Here is a 23,165-nt window from a genome sequence, read left to right as displayed (position 1 = left end):
GTTTGTGAAGCACAGCTTAGCTGGCAGATGGGACAATATAGGAGGCAGCCCATGGAGTGGAAACCAAGAGTTACAGATCATGGTGAGGCTGTGATTAACATAGTTTCTCAGGATACTTTATGCTGCATGGAGAGCTGTAATCCAGAACAATGGCTGTCAGCAAATGAATAGTCCATTTCTCCATGTCAGTAGAGCTTAATCTGGGAACCAGCTTTCAATTTCTTTTGTATCTGCAAGAATGCCACCATTTTTTGTTTCTGTGTTGCTATTGATGGGGTACATGCCTGTTTTACCCCTCAGTTTCTGTGCTTCCTGTTATCCTGTGACCTTCAGTCTTCTCTCATGACACTCATAGGAAGCTGTGGTGGCAACCAAGCATGCAAAAATTTGTGTATGTTGTTGTCCATTTATCTTGTGCAACATTGGATTCTTGCTATTTTATATATACGGCTACCAGACACCTTTTTTGAACAGGGAGGGTAATCTGAACAATTTTTTACATAGGGCTGCAGCGAATGGACTAGCACTATGTCTCAGGAATATGAGTCATACTCATGTCTCCTGGTTTCTATTGTGACTCACTTGTGACAATCTGGGCTTGCTATTATTTGTAAGTTATATAATGCTTTAAACATGCAAAGAGCTGTATAACCCTAATTCTCTACACAATAGCCAGTTATGGAAGAAATATCACTATTCTTTCAGTTTTACAGACAAGAAACAACTGGTGCACATAAATAGTGGTTTCTCCTGGACAATGCAAAGACCTCATTCAAACATCCACACCTTGAAACACAAGCCCATACTTTGCAATGCAATTGTTTTTTGAGTTGGAGCAAATCAGATGTCACAACTCTCCACGTGGTTTGCTAAAAAAGCAGTCCATGCAGTGACCGTCCCATGCAGTGAAAGTGTGGCTCTATTTGTAACCTGCTTAATTCATATTTAGTCCAGACTACATCTGACCTAGCACTGCACATTCTTAGAACTGGCTTCCCACATTTGGGTTTGTTTTAAACACCCAGGTTACATTTCAGATGACCACTCACGTGGGTAGTTGCATACGATCCACGCTCCCAAATTAGCAAGTGGGAATTATCCCATGAAACAAAATAATGGATGTGTGTCAGACCAAGTGCTTACTTCCTAAAATGAGAGATTCTGAGTCTCAAACCTCAAACTCATATTTTCTGCAAGCCCCTCCATAACATCCCACAATATAAGAAGGATGCTCATGACTCGGGGGTTATATAGTCAGGCTAGAGACAGTGAATGCAGCAGTGGCATCGCATCAGAAAACGGTTTCTGCTTGTCCATGAGCTAGACCAAACAAACATCAATTTGTGACATGGCTGGTTTTGTTTACAGAATGGGAGTTTATTTCCAGAATAGAGAAATGTCTAAAAAAACCCCTTTTAGTAACTATGACAACTTGCAGGTGCTTCACAGGAAAACTTATATGGATGGTTAAAGTGTTCAGCAAGGAACAGATAATTAATTCACACATTCCCCAGCAAACTGTTAGAACAGGATCTGATCTCACCTGGAGACCTTGCAGCCTGACTAAGAACAAGTGTGGGAGGCAGACTACAGCCCAACTACGGCTGTGGTTAACCAGAGGTGAGGTTACAGCATTGTTCATATTTATTCTAAGTGTTTCTTCTTCATGCATAAGGTACCAGTGGAACACCCCGGCCCAATTCACAAGCACACATATTCAAAACGTGCCCTTTTAAATATTTATTCTGCTTGGCACTACAGTTCATCCTTTACTGAAATGCTGTAATACTGCCTCAAAAATATTGAGAGAACAGGGTACAAGGAGTTTTAATACTACTAATATAATTCTTCTTTTAAAATCATTTAAGCTAACAGCCTTCACTACCTCCAGTGGTGGTGAGCTCTGCAAGTAAATTATGTTCAAAATAATACTTTACAGAGTGATTAAAATGTGGAATTCACTGCCAGAGGATGTAGTGATGGCCACAGGAATAAACAATGTTAAAGGGGGATTAGATAGATTCATGGAGGAGAGGTCTATCAGTGGATACTAGCCATAGTGACTGAGGGAACCTCCACATTCAGAGGCATTAAGCCTTTGAATCCCAGAGCCAAACGGCAACATCAGAGGAAGACCTTGGCCTCTATGCCCTGTTGTTGCTGTCCAGAGGAACTGGTCAGTCATGGTGTGAGATGCTGGCCTAGATGGACTATTGGTCTGATTCAGTAGGGCTTTCCTTATGCTTATATGTTATGTGTTGAATTCAAACTGCAAAATCCCCCCATATATATTTAACTTCATTTATACACCACCTTTTTCCCCAAAGGGTACCCAAAGAACTTTACATAATTCTCCATTTTCTCCTCACAACTCCATGAGGTAGGTGAGGCTGAGTGTATACCAGGCCCAAGGTCACTTAGAAAGTTCTCATACAAAATGAGGGAGTCAGACCTGGGTTTCTTAAATCCTGGGCTGAACCAACCGCTTACACTGTACACATGTTTAAGCTATGACACTTTGCATATTCTCAGAGACATCCTTGCCTTCCCATGTTCCAGACTTGATATACACAGCTGAAAATACATTCAGAAGTAAACCCCTGGTAAACCCTGCCTCAAACTCAGCTCTGAGCAAATAATCTTCTTCCCTTCAGATAAACCTGCTTAGGTGAGGAACTGGTTCACCAAAACCACTCTGCAGACAGGTAATACAAAATGCACGCACAAGGGTGCCTTTTCCCTTCACCCGACCTCTCGCTTTCCCTCAGAAATACGCATGCGCATCAGACTTTCTTTGCGCGTGCGTACTTGAAAGTGTGAAGCTGGAATAAAGAAGGGAAGCTGCCTAGATGGATATGTGGAAACACGCGGGGGCCATGATAAGAAAGGGAAGAGGAAGGAAATGAGCCAGGCCGGTAGGAAGGAAGCCGCAGAGTCCGAGAGTACAGGGAGGAGGGACCAAGCATGCGCAGTGGTGCATCCTAAAGCAGCTGGCGGTTTCTCCAGCTGCCCGGGCGGAGCAGCGCGCATGCGCTTTCCAAATAGGGGGGGAGTCGTTGCTGTCGCCCGCTTTGCTGCTGTTGCCGCCGCCGCCGCTGCTGTCAGTTCCGGCTGCTCAGTGAGGAAGAGGATCCGGCCTCGGAATTGCTTCCGCCACCGCCTGTGGAGACTCCGTTCCCTCCTGATTCGCGGAGCACTCGCTCCGTCCCCCTCCGCCGGCCATGGCCCGGGACTACGATCACCTCTTCAAGCTCCTCATCATCGGCGACAGCGGTGAGAGAGCGGCTGAAGGAGGGAAGGAGTGGGCGGAGCAAGGCGGGGCCGGCCGGAGGAGCCTCGACTTGGCCCACTGTGAGGAGAGAGGGGGAGAGCTGAGGAACGGGGTGGGGGGAGGGGGCGGAGAGGAAGACCCTATTGGTGGGCGTGGGGGAGGAAGGAAGTGCCTATTGGCGGGCGTTGAAGCCCATTGGTGGGCACAGTCGACCTGAGGGGCGGGTACTGGTAGGGGGAGGACAGGTGTTTTGGAGGGAGGGGTTGCTGTGGAAAGAGGTTTGGGTTGTCCTGTCGATTGATAGTAAAGAGCGCTTTTTAAAAAGCTCATTATTCTCTTAAGCTTGTCTTGGTTTCGTCTGTCCCAGAGTACATATGAAGCTGCCTTATACTGAATCAGACCCCGGGTCCATCAAAGTCAGTATTGTCTACTCAGACTGGCAGCGGTTCTCCAGGGTTTCAAGCTGAGGTTTTTCACGCCTATTTGCCTGGACCCTTTTTAGTTGGAGATGCTGGGGATTGAACATGGGACCTTCTGCTTACCAAGCAGATGTTCTACCACTGAGCCATTGTCCCTCCCCAAAGCAGATGAACATATAAACCTACCTTATACTGAATGAGACCCTCGGTACATCAAAGTCAATATTGTCGACTCAGACTGGCAGCAGCTCTCCAGGGTCTCAATCTGAGGTTTTTCACGCCTACTTGCCTGGACCCTTTTTTAGTTGGAGATGCCGGGGATTGAACCTGGGACTTTCTGCTTACCAAGCAGATGGTCTACCACGGAGCCACCATTCCTCCTCTGAAGGCACCTCTTTCCAAACTCTTTCCAGTAGTAGTAGTGGTGAAAGGAGGGAGTCACCAGTGCGGTCTTTCTAAAAGGATAGCATGTATTTTAAGAAATCACTTATGGTTAGTGTTTATCATAATGGTCAAACTGTTTCGGATTTGTTCTCTTGCTGCAACAACCCTGTAAGGTAGCTTTTGGTTTGGTGTGACCATTACAGAGTTGTGGATGGAACTGTTGAGACTCTGAGAAAGGTGAAATTTGAACTGGCGATGGCCTAATCTTTGGCCTGTTTCCTGTTATGTGACAGCTGCATATTTCATGGCAGTGGCCTCCAGGTAGGACCTGTGGGTACCATAGTATCCACCAATGTGTTTTCTTGATACTTGCGTCTTCTTGCTCAGAAAGACAGGCCTGGCTTTTCTCCACTTCAGTCAGAAGTGCTTCTGAGGAGCACAGGAGCTGGTGTTGTGTCTGCAGGGAGCACCCGTTTGGAAACAGGTGCCTTCATCAACACAGAATGCTTGGTTTAGAACTTCCTAAAATTTTGTGGGTCATCCTCTGTGACTGTTCCCAGTCCTCCATGGCAGTTTTGTGGTGGCACACCTATCTGTTGTCAAAATTCCAAGGTTGGGCTCCCTTCACAGTTGAAAAGAGGGGCCAAAAGATACAATATTGGCTGTAATTATTATCTAGATCAAACGTGGTGGGAGGGAAGCAATACTATGGCATTTTGTGCCTGTGCTTCCCTGCATGAGCGTTAAGAGTCAAAGTGCGTCTATCCTAGATATGCCTGTGCTTCTCTGCATGAGTGTTAAGTCCAAGTGCATCTCTCCTAGGTAGGAGAGCACATGGAAACTGAAACCTGGGTAATTCGTAATAACACATGTATTCTTGGTAACAGCGCTTTTAAAAAGACATGTTGAACATCAACATGTACCTTATATAATCTACTAAGTACCTCAGGACAAACATACTTTTTTCAGTTTCTCAACAGAGCAGGCTAGGACACAAAACTGGCTACAACTCTTTCATGGGTGGGTTGTGAATCTAGGAGGGGAGAGTAGGAATAGGGTGAGCTAAGAGGGGTAGACCCTGAGAGGCTTGAAGGCAAATATGGTTTTGCCTCAGCGGAATGTGAAAGATGACTAATACAGTGGGTCATTCAATAATGGTATGTTTCAAATTCAAAATTTGAAAATCGACTATTGATCAATGTTAACTAATGTGAGATTCTCATGGAGGGGAGAATATCATAAAGTCACTGCAAGTACATCCTAAAAACTGTAGTAAATGCAGAAGTGAGTCCAGCGTCCAAAAGTTTGAGAGCCATTGTGTTAGGTGTTTGCAGTGAAGATAAAATGAGGAGGAGCCTTTTATAATCATTGTCCTGTCCTCTGGAGGGAAGGTGAAACACAGATACAATTGGTAGCAAAGGAAGGATTGTAAAGCACTTTGCAAAATATTTTTAAGGTACTACATAAACAATAAGATGGAAGAATAGCTGAAAATGAAAGCATGTAAACTCTTACCATACACTGATTTTCATGGCCACCAAACACCTACTTAGATGTTGGTGTCTGGTGTTTGCTATCATTTATGTATTACCATCAGTATACATAGTACATCACACAGTGACGCAAGAGGAAAGTCAGGTCTCTGCTTCACTTATGTTACTGAAAGTAGAAAGGGAAAAGCACAGTTAAAGGAAATTAATATGAGCATAAAGAAGTTGCACATACTTAAGCTTCATTTCACTTAAGGCTTAGTTTTAATTTGTATCTTGTCAATCTCCAAAGGAGCCCCAGAACAGCATTCTGGCCTCACAACAATCTTGCAAAGTTAGTCACGCTGCGAGGCAATAGCTAGCCCAAGGCCATCCAGTAAGCTTCACAACTGAATGAGGGTTTGAAATTTGATTTCCATCTACTATACCAAGCACAGGCTTCTACCCTACGCAATTTTTAAAAACAAGCCTCCAGTGGAAGAGAGTTTGGGAAGTAAGAAACAGCCAATGAATACTCCCTGTCTCTGTGTTTAACAACTACATTTGGCATATATCACATATTAAGATGCAGAGCAGTTGATTTTTAGGGACTATGGTAGGGTCATAAGAAGGGAGATGATCTCTCCTTGTAGGTTTGTAGGTCATCCCATGAGGCGGACTCATAATGCTGCTTAAAAGTACTTATATGCTCCAAAAGCCTACATTTGAAACAACTGCATCACACAAGCAGTTCAGCAAATAACAGTTGTTGAAAAAGATATCCCATTTAATTTGCAAGGCAAGAGGAAGTGCACAAGCATGCGAACAAGCTGTGCTTGTCACAGATGGAGGTTTGTTGTGACATCTCAATAGGGCCTATGAGTAGTGATTTGGATGCTGGGAATGTTGCATATTTCCTGCAGAAAAATGTTATCTGAGTAGAAAATGACCAGTGTATGAAGGAGTTGTAATTATTGTGACTCTTCATCTGTTTTTTTGGCTTTTCCTTGAGAGAGCCTTCCCCTCCTTATGGTTTAACCATCCTTGGTCTTTTTTTGTCCCAGTAGGTCTTAAGAGTGGGTGAATACAGCTGACAACATACCAGTGATTACTTACCATGATATGCTTGCTGCCATGTTGTCTGTGTTGTCCTGCTGAGTGCAGAGGAGAGTCTCTCAACATCAGTACCTGATCAGAAAATGAAGGAAGCAGTGGAGTGGGAAGGGTCTCCTCTCCGCTTGGTAGGACAATTCAGATGACCCATTGACTTGTGCATTGTGGTAGATTAAAACTAAATAATTGTTGATAACCACTCAGTGTCGCATCCAGTCCCATGACAAAAATTCAATTTTATCCCAGTTGCCTGAAGAAGGCTTGTACAGGGACAGTCGCCTGTGTTTGCAATATAAATTATGTGTGGCTCATCCTACAGCACAGAATTCCTTATGCTGCTCATTTTGCATGTTCGATCGTAATCCTGTAAAGAGGGGGTGTTGTCGCAGTCTACCCAGTGAATTGGTTCCATACATCCAGGAAAGGCAACAGTCTTTCCTGGATGTATGGAAGAATGGAAGCTGATCTTCTGGCTCCAGAGTCAACTCCTAGCACTCCTTTTTCCCCTTCTCTTCCCACAACCAGGCTTGAAATTCACATTAAACCATTGTTTCAAGCTGGCATCCATGCCTTCAGCTCCTCTTCAGAAATATCCATTTTTTGCTCTTTTCATGGAAAACATCTAACAAAGTTACAAACTTCCTAATCCTTCCATGTATCTGTACAAAGTGAAAAAGAAGTATTGTTTCCACAACCTGAATTCAAACCAGCAAACAACAGGGCTGTCTTAGCAGCTTGTGTGGAAAGTCCCTTCTTCATCTGTAGTCCTCAGCCAGTCTTCATTGAATCATGCTGGGGGGAGGGGAGGGGGGCAAATGGCAGAACTGGCCTAGCAGGGTGCCTGTTCTTGCTTTTTTTATTATACCAACAGTTGTTAATCAGTAGCAGTTGCCATTTTCCTAACCGTTTGTAAGAGGCACATTCTCCAAGACTTCCATCCATGTCATTAAGGTTCAGAAAAGGTAACAAAAAGTTAATTTGTCTCTCAGACCAGAGCTGCATGCAGTCTTGCTAGCCAGAGAAAGCTCTGCCTTTTAGAATCAGGGCAGATTTTCTCCACAACACAAACTAATTTAGACTTCTTTAAGGGCGGTACAGTTTTAAAAGCTTTATGTGATGGTGGAGCAACTTAAACAGGCACACACCATAGCAAGTGTTACTACTCATCTTACCTTAATCCTGGTCTCTGTGAAAGCCAGGCCAAATAAAGAGGGCAGGTGACGCTTCTGTAAAGATTCTCAGGTTACAGAGAATATCCCAAGTTCCATTGTAAGTGTTTCTGTCCAGGTGTGGTACACAGACACAGTGATGAAAGTACATGGTTATGGGCTGCTGTGGGGTGTGGTAGAAAGTTCAAGGGAACTGTAGGAATTCTGTTATAAACTCAAAAGTTTGCAGCATTTATATTGTTGTTTGAATGCATGCTAGCTGAACATCACTTTCCTCACAGCAGGGACCAGCCTTTCTAATTGTTGCTTCCCGTGTCTCCATGTAGCCATTGTTATTCCCTCCCTGCCCAGACCTGACCCTTCAGGCAGATTTAGGACCGGGAAAACCCAGGTTCCATCCCTTTCCTGCCATCCTGTCATCTACCTCCCAGGGTTGTTGTAAGGATTGAATGGGAGAAAGGACAGCCACATATGCCATAGCTACTTGCAAGTTGCCTCAAGCATGTTTGCTGGAGGGATGTAGCACAGAAAAGTTAGATAAATAAATGCCATCAAGCTCCTTGGAGAAGGAGCAGGATAGATATGTGATAGTTGCTGCATGATGCAGTGAGTATCATTTCTTTCTCTTGTTTGTGTTGGGCCTGGGATTTATATCTCTCTGATGTGAATATTATTTAAGTTGCATGGTTTCCTTAAAGAAGTTACAGAGCTAAAGATGGGAGAGGCACCTGCTAGATGGTTGTGGCCAGAGGACGAAGGGTGGGGCAACAAAACCAAAATACCTGCAAGAGTTTTCTATTTTGTGCAGAAGGTTGATCTCAGTCAGGTTGTGATAGGAAATAGAGGAAGGATCTCTGCAGTCTGAGGGCTGGAATGCTTTGAGGGCTTTGTAGGCCAGAGTAGGGAGCCAGCAGAGGTGCTGAAGCACAAGAGAAATACTCAAGTAGAATTTGATTTTCATAGCTGTTCACAGCATTTCACTTTAATGCATCTTCTTTATTCTCCCATTGTTCTTAAGTGCTCTCAGATGGTTCAACTTTACTGTGGATTGCATTCATTGCAGCTTTTTCATTCAGGGTCCAAGATTTTTTGACCTTCCCAGATTAGAGTCTGGCCCATCTAGACTGGGGGTGTCAAACTCATTTGTTGGGGGGCGGGGTGGCCAGATCTGACATAAATGGGACTTTGTGGGGCCGAGCCATGCGTGTCCTAAAATGTAATGCCAGATAGCGTATAGACTTTATAAAGGACACAGGCAAGCACAATTAAAGATAATATTTTTAACTTAAAATACAAACATGCTTAAAACTCTTGCAATATTAAAAATGGAAAGGTAGGGGAATAGTGGAATTTTGCAAAATAAAACATCAAGAAAAAGCACAGGGATCACACAGCAGAAAACTAAAAATATAAAATGCTCTCAGCCTGGGAAAAACATGAAATGGCAGGGCATTGCAAGCTCCCCTTCCCCCCCCCCCCCGGGTCAACTCAGATTAGCAATGGCTCTCCATTGTAATATCCTCCTTTGCCTCTGGGTTCCCAAGTTAGGGTACTCATTAGGCACTAGTTCTCATGTCATGTCCATTGAGAAGAGACAAAGGTGGCTCAAAGCAGCAATGCTTGATTTGCAAGGACACAACTCCAGGAAGTTTAAGCTAGCCATAGGAACGCTGGGAAGTTAAACTGATCTCCACTCCATTGAAACACATAGACAAAGTTGATAATGATATTGGATTTATATCCCGCTCTCCACTCAGAGTCTCAGAGCGGCTCCTAATCTCCTTCCTACCCCACAACAGACACTCTGTGAGGTGGGTGGGGCTGAGAGGACTCTCTCAGAAGCTGACCCAAGGCCATTCCAGCAGGTACAAGTGGAGGAATGGGGAATCAAACCCAGTTCTCCCAGATAAGAGTCCGCACACTTAACCACTACACCAAACTGGCTCAAAGTACTCTGCCACTCAGCTTCTCTGTGAGATAGTAGGAAGATATCTTGTAATATGTGCTTTTCTTTTGCATTATAAGATGCTTTTCCCCTTGAATGTACTTTGGCTGAGTTCTGTATGTGTGGTTTTAAAATCTGGTTCATACAAAATAACATTGATTGGATTCACCTTTGTGTTGAAAACAGAAGTCTGTAATACTTGTGGTCGCATTATCGAGTATCATTGTGCTAAAAGAACAAGAGAAAGGCAGTCATTTTCACTCTAAAGCAGCAGTGGGCGTTTGAACTGTGTTTCTGCTTTCGGGGAAGGTAGAATGAAGTAAGCGTCTCATCCTCATGGCTGCATGACTGTAGAAAATATAATTGGGTGTGTTATTTTGCACCTAACTGTAAACCTCACTCTCTATTTGTGCATCCTTTTCACTCTGCTGTGCCCAAGCCAGACTGTCAGTATTGGTTAATGCCACTGAGATGTGCCTGTGCAAAATATGAGATTGTGCGTTTTTTCTTAACATCCTTTTGGCTCTGCTTGGATGCAGCTGCTGGATTGCTTTTCACTGATGGACTGGCTACAGGAAAGAGAGCATTACATACAAATCCTCAAATGTTTGGGATTTAAAATGACATGCCCCCACCTCTTGCCTGTTTGGTGTAGTGGTTAAGTGTGCGGACTCTTATCTGGGAGAACCGGGTTTGATTCCCCACTCCTCCACTTGTACCTGCTAGCATGGCCTTGGGTCAGCCATAGCTCTGGCAGAGGTTGTCCTTGAAAGGGCAGCTGCTGTGAGAGCCCTCTCCAGCCCCACCCACCTCACAGGGTGTCTGTTGTGGGGGAGGAAGGTAAAGGAGATTGTGAGCCGCTCTGAGACTCTTTGGAGTGGAGGGTGGGATATAAATCCAATATCATCATCTTCTTGATACTCCCATTCTACTTTGCATTGTAGTAGTTGTTTTTCCCCTTTCTCTTTCAGGTGTTGGCAAGAGCAGTTTGCTGTTACGCTTTGCAGACAACACTTTCTCAGGTGAGATGGCTGAGGGCAATTCCAGCACAGCATTCAGCTTCTGAGCTCCAGAGGACTTTTAACAATATGCAAATAAACCTCCCTGGATTTCTGTAAGAAAAGGGAAGGTGTTTGCAAGCAGGGCACTGAGATAAGCCACCCTTGTCCACTTCCTTAGACCTTGGGCATGCCAGCGGCAAGAATGGACCTCTACCTCTACAAACAGAATGTCCTTGATAATGGGTACTCACCTCCTATCACAGAACACAGTGGCTTCAACAAGTTCAATGAAGCTCAATGACAGATTCAACTTCTTCTTCCTTGAAACTCCCAAGTTTAGTGTACGTGAGCTGTGTATGCATGTGAGAGCTTGGCACTCACATGCATACCAAGGCACTACACCCTTGCCCAGACATGTGAAAGTTTAGAGGTCTTTGGTAGCCTGATCCCAATTTAGTTACTAGTTTTAAGTTTTGGGGACATGATACCTCTGTATCAATGAAATAGTGAACCATCCTGTTTTTCGTAGGCTGTATGCAATGCTTTAAAGTCATTTGGAGAGGGTTAATAATATGGGTTTGCATTCAGTTATTACATTAGCTCAAGATAGTTCTATCCTCATTCAGAAATGGTTTGTGTGTACATTTTCGGGGTGGGGTTCATTGTTAGGGGTTTTGCAGAGGAAAGGTAATTTACTATGGGGAAACATAGTGAATTTATGGGGAAACATAGTGAATTTATGTCATCAGCATAAAAGCTTTCCTAATTAGTTTCTGAAAACTTATATTCAGACACCAGAGTACTAATGGAGACTTGGCTGTCTGTTTTCCATAAGGGCTGCATAGCTTATAGGATTGCTTTCTTTTTGCATATGGATTGTCTCTCTGCAGGCAGCTACATTACTACAATTGGGGTAGACTTCAAAATCCGGACAGTTGAGATTAATGGAGAAAAGGTGAAGCTACAAATCTGGGATACTGCTGGACAAGAGCGCTTCCGGACCATCACATCAACGTGAGTGTATTGAGTAGGACTGCTGACCAAAGAATTGGATCATCTGCCTTTCAACTGATGGATTGAATTTAAACTAATACAAGCAGGGAACCTCTGTGGACTCTTGGGAAGGAGAGAATGCTGTGCAGGGTCAACTGGCTAGATGATGTCTGCTAGCATTTTGGATTGGTGTGTCAGTGGGAGGTTTTCTGCAGTTCGTGTCTGTGTGTTTTCTGTGCATGTCCGGGGGCAAGGTTTACTCCCTGATTTTTAAAAACAAGTTTTGATATTTTTCTGAAAGCCTGTGCTTTTTTTCCAGGTTTGCTCTTGGAGCTTCACTGTTTGGGGTTTTTGACCCACACTTGATGAGTGGGGGTAGGGGGAGAATGGCATTCATCACTGTTAGATTGTCTGCTTACTCAAACTGTGGTAGGTTCCTTTCTGAGATAGCATAAGAAGTGTAAGAACTAATTATTCAGTTGTGAGTTACCATTTATTACTAAAAGGGAAGGCCATCTGTAATACTTCTCATTACAGTGACTCATCACAACCAAAATAGCCTTAAAAATCAACTTAATGAAATTGGACCCCATTGGTTTTGTTAACATTTGGTTAGCCGCCCTGAGCCTGCCTCGGTGGGGGAGGGCGGGGTATAAATAAAATTTTATTATTATTATTATTAACAACAGTTTATAGTTGATTACCCATTTCAATGGATTAAAGTTCTCAGCCCTGGTATTTTACATATATCTGTTCTTCAGAACAGAGTGTTCTCTGTTTGCCAGTAAATAAAATAGTAGAATTTCAGAATAAGTTTTGCAGAATATAAATTCAGATGTGGCTTATGACCATAATTTATGCAGAATGCAGCTGTTCTTGGTGTAGAAATGCAGATCCCCTGGTATCAATGTCCGAATTTTTATTTTTATTTGTTTTTTAAATTTATTTTTTAAAAAGTTATGCATGATACACATCTTTTATGTTGCTGCCATGTATCCCGCATTGCACTGGAACTTATTGGGTTGGGGTACCAGGTTTTGTTTTGTTTTTGGCTGCAAGTTCAGTCATAAACAGCATGGATTAACTTCCAATGTGATTAATGTATGTGGCAGATGTGAGGTTAAAAATGCTTTGCTTCCCTTGAAGCCCTGTGATTCTAAAGAACAGGTACACTGCCTTCTCTATAAGTAATGTTGGAGTGAATGTGTGATAAATCAGACACCTTTAAAAAGTCTCTGTGTGGAAGGCAGGTCAGAGTGATACATTGACAACGAGATTCTCCTCAAAATTTTCTTGAGAGTTCATCTTAAAAGGTTGAAATTTGGTTCTCAAGCCCATCAGGATTTTACACCAGTGCAGGAAAGAACTAGAAACATGTTCATAGCCCAGCTCACAGTAAACAAGCTGAATGGAAAAATGAAATCTTGGACAGGTGCAGTTCTACTGTCCCATCACTATGAGCAAGGCTAGAAAACAGAGTAATAATGATGAGTGTTGTAATTTATTATTATTGTATCAAGAAGAGGAAACTTCAGTATAACCAACCATTAATTAAAAATCAAGATACAATTAGGGGTGTTGGAGAGAGGGTTTTTGTATTGCAAAGAACTCAGGTACCTTTGATCCTTCCTCCCCTCCCCAGGAACAGATGGCAGTCATGCACTTATATGCAGGAAAAGAAGAGATGTACTCCGAGATGGTGCTGGTATAGTAGCTATATACTTGCACCTGTCTATGACTCTTAAGGTGAGAGGGCAGAATATGAATATAAATAAATAAAAATAAAATGGCCCTTTCTAAGTGTAGCCCTTTTACATATATCTCATATAACTCATAGGAAGTAACTGAGAATGTGTGGAAAGAAGCCTCCTCTTGTTATAGCCCATCCTTGGGTACTATTCCTTAATCATATTATACTGTGGTGGTAGTCAATGTTCCCTATAAGCTGTGGAGTCTTCTGAGCAAAAATTCTACTTTGTGAGCTACTGGCATTAAAGTTGTGAGCTACTGCATAAAATAGTTTGCTTTAGGGCCATTTTTCCTGAGCTGAGACAAAAATGTGTGAGCTGGAGGCTGAAAAATGGTGAGCTAGCTCACACTAACTCAGCTTAGAAGGAACATTGGTGGTAGTGTATAATAGCATATTGGGGAGGGAAAGGTGTTTGGGTGTGTTCTGGTTAGGCATTCATTACAATGATGACTGAGTGGAACCTCCATGTTCAGAAGTGGTATATCTCATGGAATTAGTTGTCTGTGAGGGGTAACAGCCTATGAGGGCTACTGCCCTCTGCTTTTTCTTGTGATCTTTCCAAGGATATCTTGTTGGCTGCTGTGTGAAACAGGATGCTGGACTAGTGGGGCCATCAGTCTTATTCAGTGTGGATTAGGGGTGTGCATTCAGCTCAGTATTTTCTGGCTATACCTTCAGTCAGATATACATTGGGCTGAATTTTGGCTATCTGAAATGGCTGTCCAACCCCCCCACCCCCGCCAAATATTCAGAATTTTTCAGGACAACTGGATAGTCAAAGTGGATTTAATGGGATTAAAGTCCCTTACAATGCCTTCCGGGCAAACTCAGCGCTTGGATAAGGTGTTCATGGTGATTGCAAGCCCTTTAAATGCTTTCAGAGTTCACTTGCAGCTTGGAAAAAGCATTTAAAGGGACCATGAGCCCTTTAAACCTTTTTCTCCACTGAAACCAGTGGAGGATAGGGGCATCTTCTTTGGGATTCTTTGGGTCCAATCTTTGTAAAACCTGGGAGGGGGGGTTGAGAAGAGGCACCAGCAGCTGTGCTGCAAATTTGGTGCCTCTGCATCCAAAAACAGCTCTCCCAGATACTCCCCGGATCTATTCTTCGTTTTACCCTGAATCTCAATACATTTTACCCTGAACCTCAATGCTTTTTTTTTTTTTTTGCACATTCCTAATATGGATCCTTGCTTGTTCTTATGAAGATCACCTTTCTCTGGATTCCAGTTTTCATACTGGGCATAATAATAACTTCGTGGAGAGCTTGTTCTCTTCAGAATGTCATACTCTCCTGTACTACAAGATGTTCAGGAAAAGATACATCTGGTTAAACAGCTATTATAGATTTATTCTTCCTGGTGTGACAATCTGAAAGGAAGATGGCAAATGTAGAAGTAATTTGTATCGTATGAATCTTTTAAGTGCAGTAACTTGCTTGCCAGTTTTAGTAATGAATTTTGTCTTGGGTTCATTATCTAAGTTGGTCTCATTGTGTAAGTTGGGTTGTCTAGTACGCAGAGATAAGAATTAGCATTACAAATATAAACCATTTTATTAGTCATTCTATCTCCTCAGTAAATCATGATTAGTGGGACACATATTTCTCAGCAGTCTTGCTAAACTACAGTTCCCAGGATCCTTTTAGGGTAGCTCTAATTATTGTGATGATATTGGTGATATTGATGCCCTTATTCCATAGCTACAGTGGATGTTAAGCCACACTTTGATCTAGATCAGGGTTTCCCAAACTCCCGCCCCCCCCAGCCCGGTTATTTTTATACTTCTCCTTCGTGAACCACTAAAATTTGAGGGTAGAGCCGGGAGACAGGAAAGCCTGTCTTTTTCTTCTATAGAGGTCTCCAAGGAAAATGGAGCTCAGGCTTTGCAGCTTGTGTCAGTCTTCAAGCCTAGCTGTTATCTGCATAACACAGAGACAGGGGAAGGATGGAAGGAAAATGGAGCTCCGGCTTTGCAGCCTTTGTCAGTCTTCAAGCCTAGCTTTTCTCTGTACAACAGAGAGACAGGAAAGGAAGGAAGCAGAGCAGAGCTCAGGCTTTGCTGGGAGTGGGGCTGGCTTTGGCTTTTCTTGTGATCCAGTATTAAGGCTTCCATGGCCCGGTACTGGGTCACGACCGTGCAAATGGGAAACACTGATCTAGACCAACTGCCATTTAAAAAGTGGAACTTTTTGCATTGCATAGAATTCATTAGGCTCAAGCTGTTCAAAGAGGAAGCACAAAAATCCTGCACTGTGTGGCTCTGTTGCCTCCCAGGACAAAGAAAGACATCGATACTGGTGTATGAATTAAATTCCCAGTAGGCCTTGCTGAAGAGAGTGAAGTTGCTGTGTCCTTCTAGGGACAAAACAAAAAATGTTATTTTTGGAAATGTCTTGGGGAGAAGACAGGATAAAGACGCGTTTATTAGAGATTGTACAGGGGGGGTCTGGCTGTCCCCAGCACAGTAGAGAGCCACTGCCTTTGGACATGGCTGGAGAATTGGCAGCAGCAGATGAGTTGGCTGTGGGTCTGCCTTTGCCTTTCTTGACTGTTACAGGAAGCAGTGTGGGGGATTAGCAAGCACACACACACAGCTTGAGCGTTCCTCTGGCTTCCTTGCAGTCCCAAGGCATATCCTCTGAAGCTGTGTTGAATGGGCGAGCTTCAGACAGGAAATGGTGATGTGGTTGAAACAGGCAGGCACCGCTGGCTTTCTTGTAGATTGGGGTGGTAGCAGTGTGCGGGTCAGCTGCAGCATGGCTCATCAGTGCTGTGTCAGCAGAGCTTTTCCTGCATCTGGCTGCCGACTTTAGCAGAGTGAAAACCAGGCCCTGCAGGAATACTTGGAAAAGAGATTTCAGATGTGAACAGGAAGTGTTAACGGGGCATCTTTTGCCACAAATCTACATTGTCAAGTAAAGATTACGCCCAAGGTTGATGGCACTCACACAGCAGTTCCTTGGAAGTACTAGGAAGTCCCAGACCTGTTGTTGAGCTCTGGATTCTCAGTTCTGATTTTTTTTTTTTTAAGCAGCTTACTGGACCATGTAGGTGTAAAGCCTTGATTGATCAATGCCTGGTGAAATGTCAGAAGCCAGAACTTTAGCTCAGACTTCCTGTAGTTGGAGGGTGGGGCTTTGACTTGTATTTTCCTGTCTTCTCCCTGTGGCTAGCAGAAGCAAAATAAGAGAGTAAGCACCTCAAGTCACAAGTGATTTGTGTGTGGAAATAGGTCCTGCATTTGGAGGGGGAGGAAGGAAGGGTCAAAGGAAGGCACAAAACAGGAGGGAGTACTGATAGCAGAGGGAAGAAGCCTGGGTGATCTTACAGTAAAGGAATGAAGTCAGAAGGCAGGTGGAAGAGCATTCTAGGGTAGGGAGCTGCAAGGACAAAGGGATGCAGATGGGGGGGGGGGTCTTAGGTTTAGAATAGATAAGAGTTGTAGGATGAAAAGCCTGAGGAGCAACAGAGAGAGAGAGTAGGGAAGAGTGGTGTGGGAAAGCAATGCACAGCTTGGATTCTGATATTCACTTTCTGGGTGCAGAATTCTGGGAGGGGAATTAAATGTTCCATATACATATCTGGCTTCCCCAGCATCCACAATATATTTGCAGTGGATTGCAGCTGGCATAGTCCCACTGAAGTTCTTAAGGCTGCATCTGATAAATACACATTAGAGGAGACTGAAGAGGCGCAAGGTGAAGCCAGGTGACCAGTCCACATCAGTGATTAATGCATAATAAACCTATTAACACGTGAAAGCCAGCTCTCTTCTCCCGCCCCCAGCAACTTAATCTGTGTTGTGATCAGGTTTTTATTGGTTGTGCTGTCAGCTCATGTGGCGCTTTACAAAGTTAGATAAGCAAATAAACCGTCTCTCCCCAGGGAGCTTACAAGTAGACACCGAGGCAGACAGTGCAAGAAATGCTTGGAACGATCCATGTTGGAATGCTGTCCGTGGAATATATTCCTTGCTCCACGTTCTTCTCAGTGTTTTAGGATTTATGGAGCACCCTGCTCAGGCTTGCTTTCCGCCCAGCAACATTTCCTACCCAACTGGTGTTGCACCTTCCATCATTTCTTCCTTTAGTAACCTTTGAATCCTCCATGCTGTTTCGAGCCAGTAGTGACAGCAGTTGTCCAGAGCTCACAGAGTCCTCTCCATGGTAATCTGATGGTTCATTACTATCTCCTGCCAATGCTGCATCCCACAGATTCATTTCCACTTCCTGCATAAAGTGCTTCCCCCACAATGTTAAAGCACAGAAGCAAGAGGAGGCAGCCTCTCATTGCCTGTTTTTCACATTCAGCGAGTTGGGGTTTGCTCCTTTGAGACCCAGGTGGGGAAAAGCAGGTTATAAATTTAAATACAAACGTAGACCTAAAATGAGTTTCAAATCAGTTGTTTAGGGAAGGTGATGGATTACTGCTCTGAAACATGGATTGATGTGTCTCTTCCACCCCCCACACCAGGTACTACAGAGGAACGCATGGGGTTATCGTGGTTTATGACGTCACGAGTGCTGAGTCCTTTGTGAACGTGAAGCGATGGTTGCACGAAATAAACCAGAATTGTGACGACGTTTGCCGGATATTGGGTAAGCTGCCCTGTTGGAGTAACCATTGCGCCTTGGCATTCTGGCTGACTGATGGCTCGTTCATGGGATTGCTTGTATCATGTGATAACAAGTCCTATGTGGTGGCAAAGAGGTTGGACTGTGAGCCAGGGAGTCCCTGGTTCAAGTCTCTTATCAGCTCTAAATGCACTAGTGGGCTTTAAAACAAGCTGTTATCTCTTAATCCAGAGATGTCAAACTCATTTGTTATGAGGGCCAGATCTGACATAAATGAGTCCTTGTCAGGCTGGACCATGTGTATTATAAAATGTAATGCCAGGTAGGGGAGATACAAACTTTATAAAGCACAAAGACAAACACAATTAAAGATTTTGTATCTCTCCCGCGTGATCAAGGGAACTGGGCAAAAGAAGCTCTGGCTCTTTCCTTCCCTTCCCAGGGGATGAGGAGGGGGTGGAGCCTCATCCAGTAGAAGGAAAAGGGGCTTGGCTCAGTAGCTCTGCTGTGCAATTGAGAGAACCTGGCAATGCAAGAAGCCTCAGCCAATGGAGAAAAGAAGGAAAAGGGGCTTTGCTCTGTAGCTTCTGTGCGATTGAGCAAACCTGGCAAAGCAATCTGTGAAACAGACGGATGCAAGAGAGAGGGAGAAAAAAGCAGACTTGTTCACAGGCCTGATAGGAACTCTCTGGGGGCCTGATCCAGCCCTCGGGCCTCACGTTTGACACCCCAGTCTTAATCCATTCCAGGCTACAAAATGGGCACGATGACAATATTGGCTAACCTAACTGTACTGTAGGGTTTACTAAAATAATGCACGCAAGGCGCTGTATTCATCTCTCATATGGCTGTTACTTCACAGCAGTGACGCCTTATATACCACCATGACTTTATGAGCTGGACCCTAAGAATTCTGTAGTGACCTTATCATTATCACTCATAGTTGGCAATAAGAATGACGATCCAGAGAGGAAGGTGGTGGAGACCGAAGATGCCTACAAATTTGCCGGGCAGATGGGGATCCAGCTGTTTGAGACGAGCGCCAAAGAGAATGTTAATGTGGAAGAGGTAAGGGGCATCTGGGACAAGACAGGATGGGGTGAGGTGAGGCACCTCTGAGGCCAGAGGACTGCTGCCTCTGTGAAGGAGGTCCATGAAGGTTCTTTCGTACCTTAAGCTGTCTATCATAGAGGAACTGCGAGGGGGTTGCACATCCATCTTTGCCTGCAAAATGCAGTGTGAGCCACTGAAGCAGCAAGCGGAGGGAAACAAAAGCTACTTCTGTTGTGGGTGTGCAAGTCCTTTGGGATGGATGCCACCCTTGGAAGGGACAAGCCAAAAACCTGATAGTGACAAAATAGTAGCTTGTTGTTTAGAGCCTGCCCAACCTGTCACTTTGTTAAGTGTTTCCTTGCAGAATCCTTGTTAGAAGCAGGCATAAAGCAGCCTGCACTCAGACCCATGAAGCTGATTGCAGCTCAGCGATCATGTAAGGTGGTCCATCAGAGACTTGAAGTAACGACTTTTTGAAGTCTGGAACTGAAAAAATAGAAGGGGGGGAGGGGAAGTGTGTCAAGCATATGGCAGGCCAAAGTGCTGGGCTGTGTACCATATGGTGGGTTACAAGCTGTGCAAACCTGTGGGAAATGTCATGCAGTTAACAGAGTAACCAGGAAACAGAAAAGCAACATTTTTCTCTCCCTGGCTCAGCCATGCCCCAGGAGCGAAGAACGGTCTACATACCCTGCTGACATGAAAAAAACAAGTTGTATCTTAACTTAGTAGAATTAGGGAGGAACCTGGTGGAGGGGGAAATAGTTCTCAAGGCTGGTTGCCACCATGCAGGGAAAATCTTGGGTTATATTCTTGAGTTGCCGTGTGATACCTGCTGCAACTATTCAACCTTCAGTTTGCGCTGATTAGTTTGAAGAGATGTGGACAAGTGGGCAGAGACTATATTACCCATGCCCTGACCAATCTCACCAGACCTTGGTTGGCCCTGGTTAATATTTGGATGGGGGACCACCAAGGAAGTCGATGGTCTGTACAGAGGCAGGCAGTAACAAAACATCTGTAAGCATCTCTAGCTTTGAAACCCTATGGGTGTCACCAAAAGTCAGCTGCAACTTGACGGCATCATGCACACACACTCACATCTCATGACCCATGCTGTCTTTAGGACTCCACATGGCATTCTGTGGAGACTCTTGATGGTTCTTAAGTATATGCAAGTGGACCACAGCAGAAGATACTAGCAAGCTATAACATCCTTACACAATTTTGGTAACAAAGCTGTCTGTTTTTTTAAAGGGTTATCATGGGATCAGCTTCTCTGTTTTTAAATCCAGCTTGAGTTCAAGGCCCTGACCACCCAGTTACTACCTCCATATACCCCCATTTGGGTTTTATTTTTTAAAAGGTTGCAGTTGCTCAAGGATCAAAAATTGCAGTACTTGAATTCTGGGCCTGAATTCTGCGAACAGAAGTGGGTGTGATATTTCACTGATTTCCCCCCTTGTGTTATTCCTGGGGAGTCCCTGGAAGAAGTATTTTGTGGCAAGGAAGGTCCACTCTGTTGATGGAAATCCTTTCCATTAGCAGAAATGTTCCTTGGGTTCCAAGCCTAAGTCTCACACACAGCGTTCACACACAGAGATCATACTAAGGCAGGATAAATAGGGCAGGGATAGCTTGTAAGGAGGCGCTTGGACAGAGGGGAACCTATGATCTTGCAACCAGGACTTTTTACCTCCGAACAATGGCCAATTAATGTCCTGTCTGTACTTGTCTTGGTTTTAAGATCAGCTGGTGCAACCCTATTGTAAGGGGAGATTGTCACTGGCTTGCTTTTGCCCCTTCCAACTCTCATCTGAGTTTTTTTTTCTCTTGCAAGATGTTCAACTGCATCACAGAGTTGGTTTTGCGAGCAAAGAAGGACAACCTAGCAAAGCAGCAGCAGCAACAACAGAACGATGTGGTGAAGCTAACAAAGATTAGTAAACGGAAGAAACGGTGCTGCTAATGTCCTTTCTCTTGCGGCAGAGACTGCCCACTCAGACAGCTCAGCCCTTCCAGCCAGACTCAGGCGATTCCACTGGGCTAGGCCTTGGGAGGACTTGTTTTTTCTCAGTTTGTGCCGTTATTTAAAATGAATTCTCTCCATGTCTTCGGTCAGGAGGCACCTTACCACAGCAGTGCCAAGAAGGTATTGGATGGAGGTGATCCCTCCCCCTATCTCCTCCTTGCTTTTTCAAGAGCATCTTGTAGACAAAAAAAATGACTTTGCCTACCAAGTGGACTTTTGATTCTAAAATGTTTGTACATAATGTATATTTGCTGTAACCAGCTGTGTCTGCCCCTCATGTCGCTTTGGCTTCTGCTTTCTTAATATCAACCAATCATGTGTTGTCCAGAGCTCCTACTTTTTTTTTTCCTTTTCCAAAGAAACAGAATAATGTCCTTAACAGAGTTGGCATCCACTGCACTCTGGGCCTTTATTAGCTTCCAAGCTAGGAATTGACATCCTTGGGGCTTTCAGTTTCGCTCACTGCCGAGCTCCAGGTTGCATTGGGAGCTTTCTGAGATTCTTTTCCTACATCCCAGAATTGCTGATGCTGCTGGAGCTGACTGGGCAGCCCTTGGAATAGCTGCATTCTTGTCTCTCAGCAGTGTGCTGGAGGGCAATGAGAAGCGCCTCGGGCCGTTTGTTAAAACGAAACCTTCGGGGATGAGATATTTGATTTAAAACAACTTTTTTTCCTAACAAGATTAATCTCCTGTAGCATTGAGTGCTATAGAATCGTCATTCAGCCAAACACCCCCCCCCCCCTCATTTCTCCCCCATTCAGTATCCAGTTAGAAGGGTTGAAGTCAGAAGTGCTTTTCTGAGGGACAAAGTCTTTGGAGTGTGTTTGTGTATGTATAAGTGATGAAAAGTACAGGAGGATGAGACTGTTGCTCATCCAAATGGTGCTTGCAACCAGCAGCCATTCCCAGGCTATTTCCAAGGTCCTCCGCATTAGAATGGATGCCAATTTCTGGATATCAAGAAGTTGAGAGGCCACTTGCTTGGGTTGTGATTATTGGATCTCCTTCGACAGTGCCACTTGGCTCTTGTAAGGCTGAAGATAAAATCAGAATTCTTCTGGTTACCATGTACTTCAGCAGGGGAATAGCCAGGGCTTGGGGTCCTTGGCATTTTAAAAATGACCTCTCCCAACATATTAAGAGAGTATTGCCTGGGCTCTCAGAAACACCTGCTCATCAAACCGAAACAGACATGTATTTTTTGTGGCCCCTGAAAATGATCATGTTATCAAAAGGCCCTCCAATGTCAGTGACCCTTTGGACTTCAAATCATGCAAGAAGGGCTGAAAAACTTATTTATTTTGTTGTTTGCCTTTACTAACATGCCCTGATTGTACAATCGCATCACAGGTAGTCTATTTCCATGCAAATAATGAATGTGATGGGTTTCAGCCAATGAAAGTGTTTTTTTGGGGGAAAATAACATCCTAGCTTCTTATCTTCCACCACCATCTTCTCTGTGCATCTCTGGTAAGTTACTTTCACTAATTCAAGATTGGGAATGTGAACTTGGAACAATCCAGTTTGGAAATAAGTTTCTTGTGTAAGAGGCCTGTAGAAATGGCAGTGGTTATCTCCGTTTGGATCTGATGGCCTGAAGAAATTGTGTATCCTCCTTGTGGGTGGAGTGCAGTGCGTGCTCTCAAGTTGCAGTGGACTCTTGGAGATGGGGAACACAGGTGTGATCTTTTGCCAGTCCAGCAGTACAGTTTTCTGGCTTTGAGGTGTGGTATGCTTTTTCAATGCTGCTTTCAGCCATCTCCCTTTCTCAACCTCGGCTCATCATTGAAGGAGGTTGAACAATGTTAGGCTACTTGGTGGATGATACCTGCAGGGAGTATTAAAGGAGGGGGGAGGGACTGCATCCTTAGCAGTGCTGATATCAAGAGGTGGAATGTCTAATGGGTTTGCTAGGATTATTTCTGTATATTGAAACTTTCTAATTAATGCTTTTTAAATAATTTTAAAAACTAAAAATAAAGGTGCCA

General features: G+C 44.1%; 1 protein-coding gene across 2 annotated transcripts; it reads left to right on the top strand.

Moving 5' to 3' along the window:
- The first annotated feature begins 2,889 nt into the window (after window positions 1-2,889).
- Window positions 2,890-23,025, top strand: RAB35 (RAB35, member RAS oncogene family). Of its 2 annotated transcripts, XM_060249032.1 has the most exons (6): window positions 2,890-3,273; window positions 10,742-10,792; window positions 11,662-11,785; window positions 17,990-18,114; window positions 19,034-19,158; window positions 20,984-23,025. In XM_060249032.1, the coding sequence occupies exons 1-6, from the start codon at window positions 3,222-3,224 to the stop codon at window positions 21,110-21,112; spliced, it is 606 nt and encodes a 201-aa protein (XP_060105015.1). In that variant the 5' UTR covers window positions 2,890-3,221; the 3' UTR covers window positions 21,113-23,025. The 2 variants fall into 2 exon arrangements, with proteins under 2 accessions (XP_060105015.1, XP_060105016.1); XM_060249033.1 differs by lacking the exon at window positions 19,034-19,158 and having other exon boundaries at window positions 2,897-3,273; window positions 20,984-21,087.
- Window positions 23,026-23,165: the final 140 nt, after the last annotated feature.

The sequence above is a fragment of the Heteronotia binoei genome, chromosome 11 (genome assembly GCF_032191835.1).
Source record: "Heteronotia binoei isolate CCM8104 ecotype False Entrance Well chromosome 11, APGP_CSIRO_Hbin_v1, whole genome shotgun sequence".
Taxonomy (NCBI): domain Eukaryota; kingdom Metazoa; phylum Chordata; class Lepidosauria; order Squamata; family Gekkonidae; genus Heteronotia; species Heteronotia binoei.
This window is presented reverse-complemented; position numbering and strand designations above follow the sequence as displayed.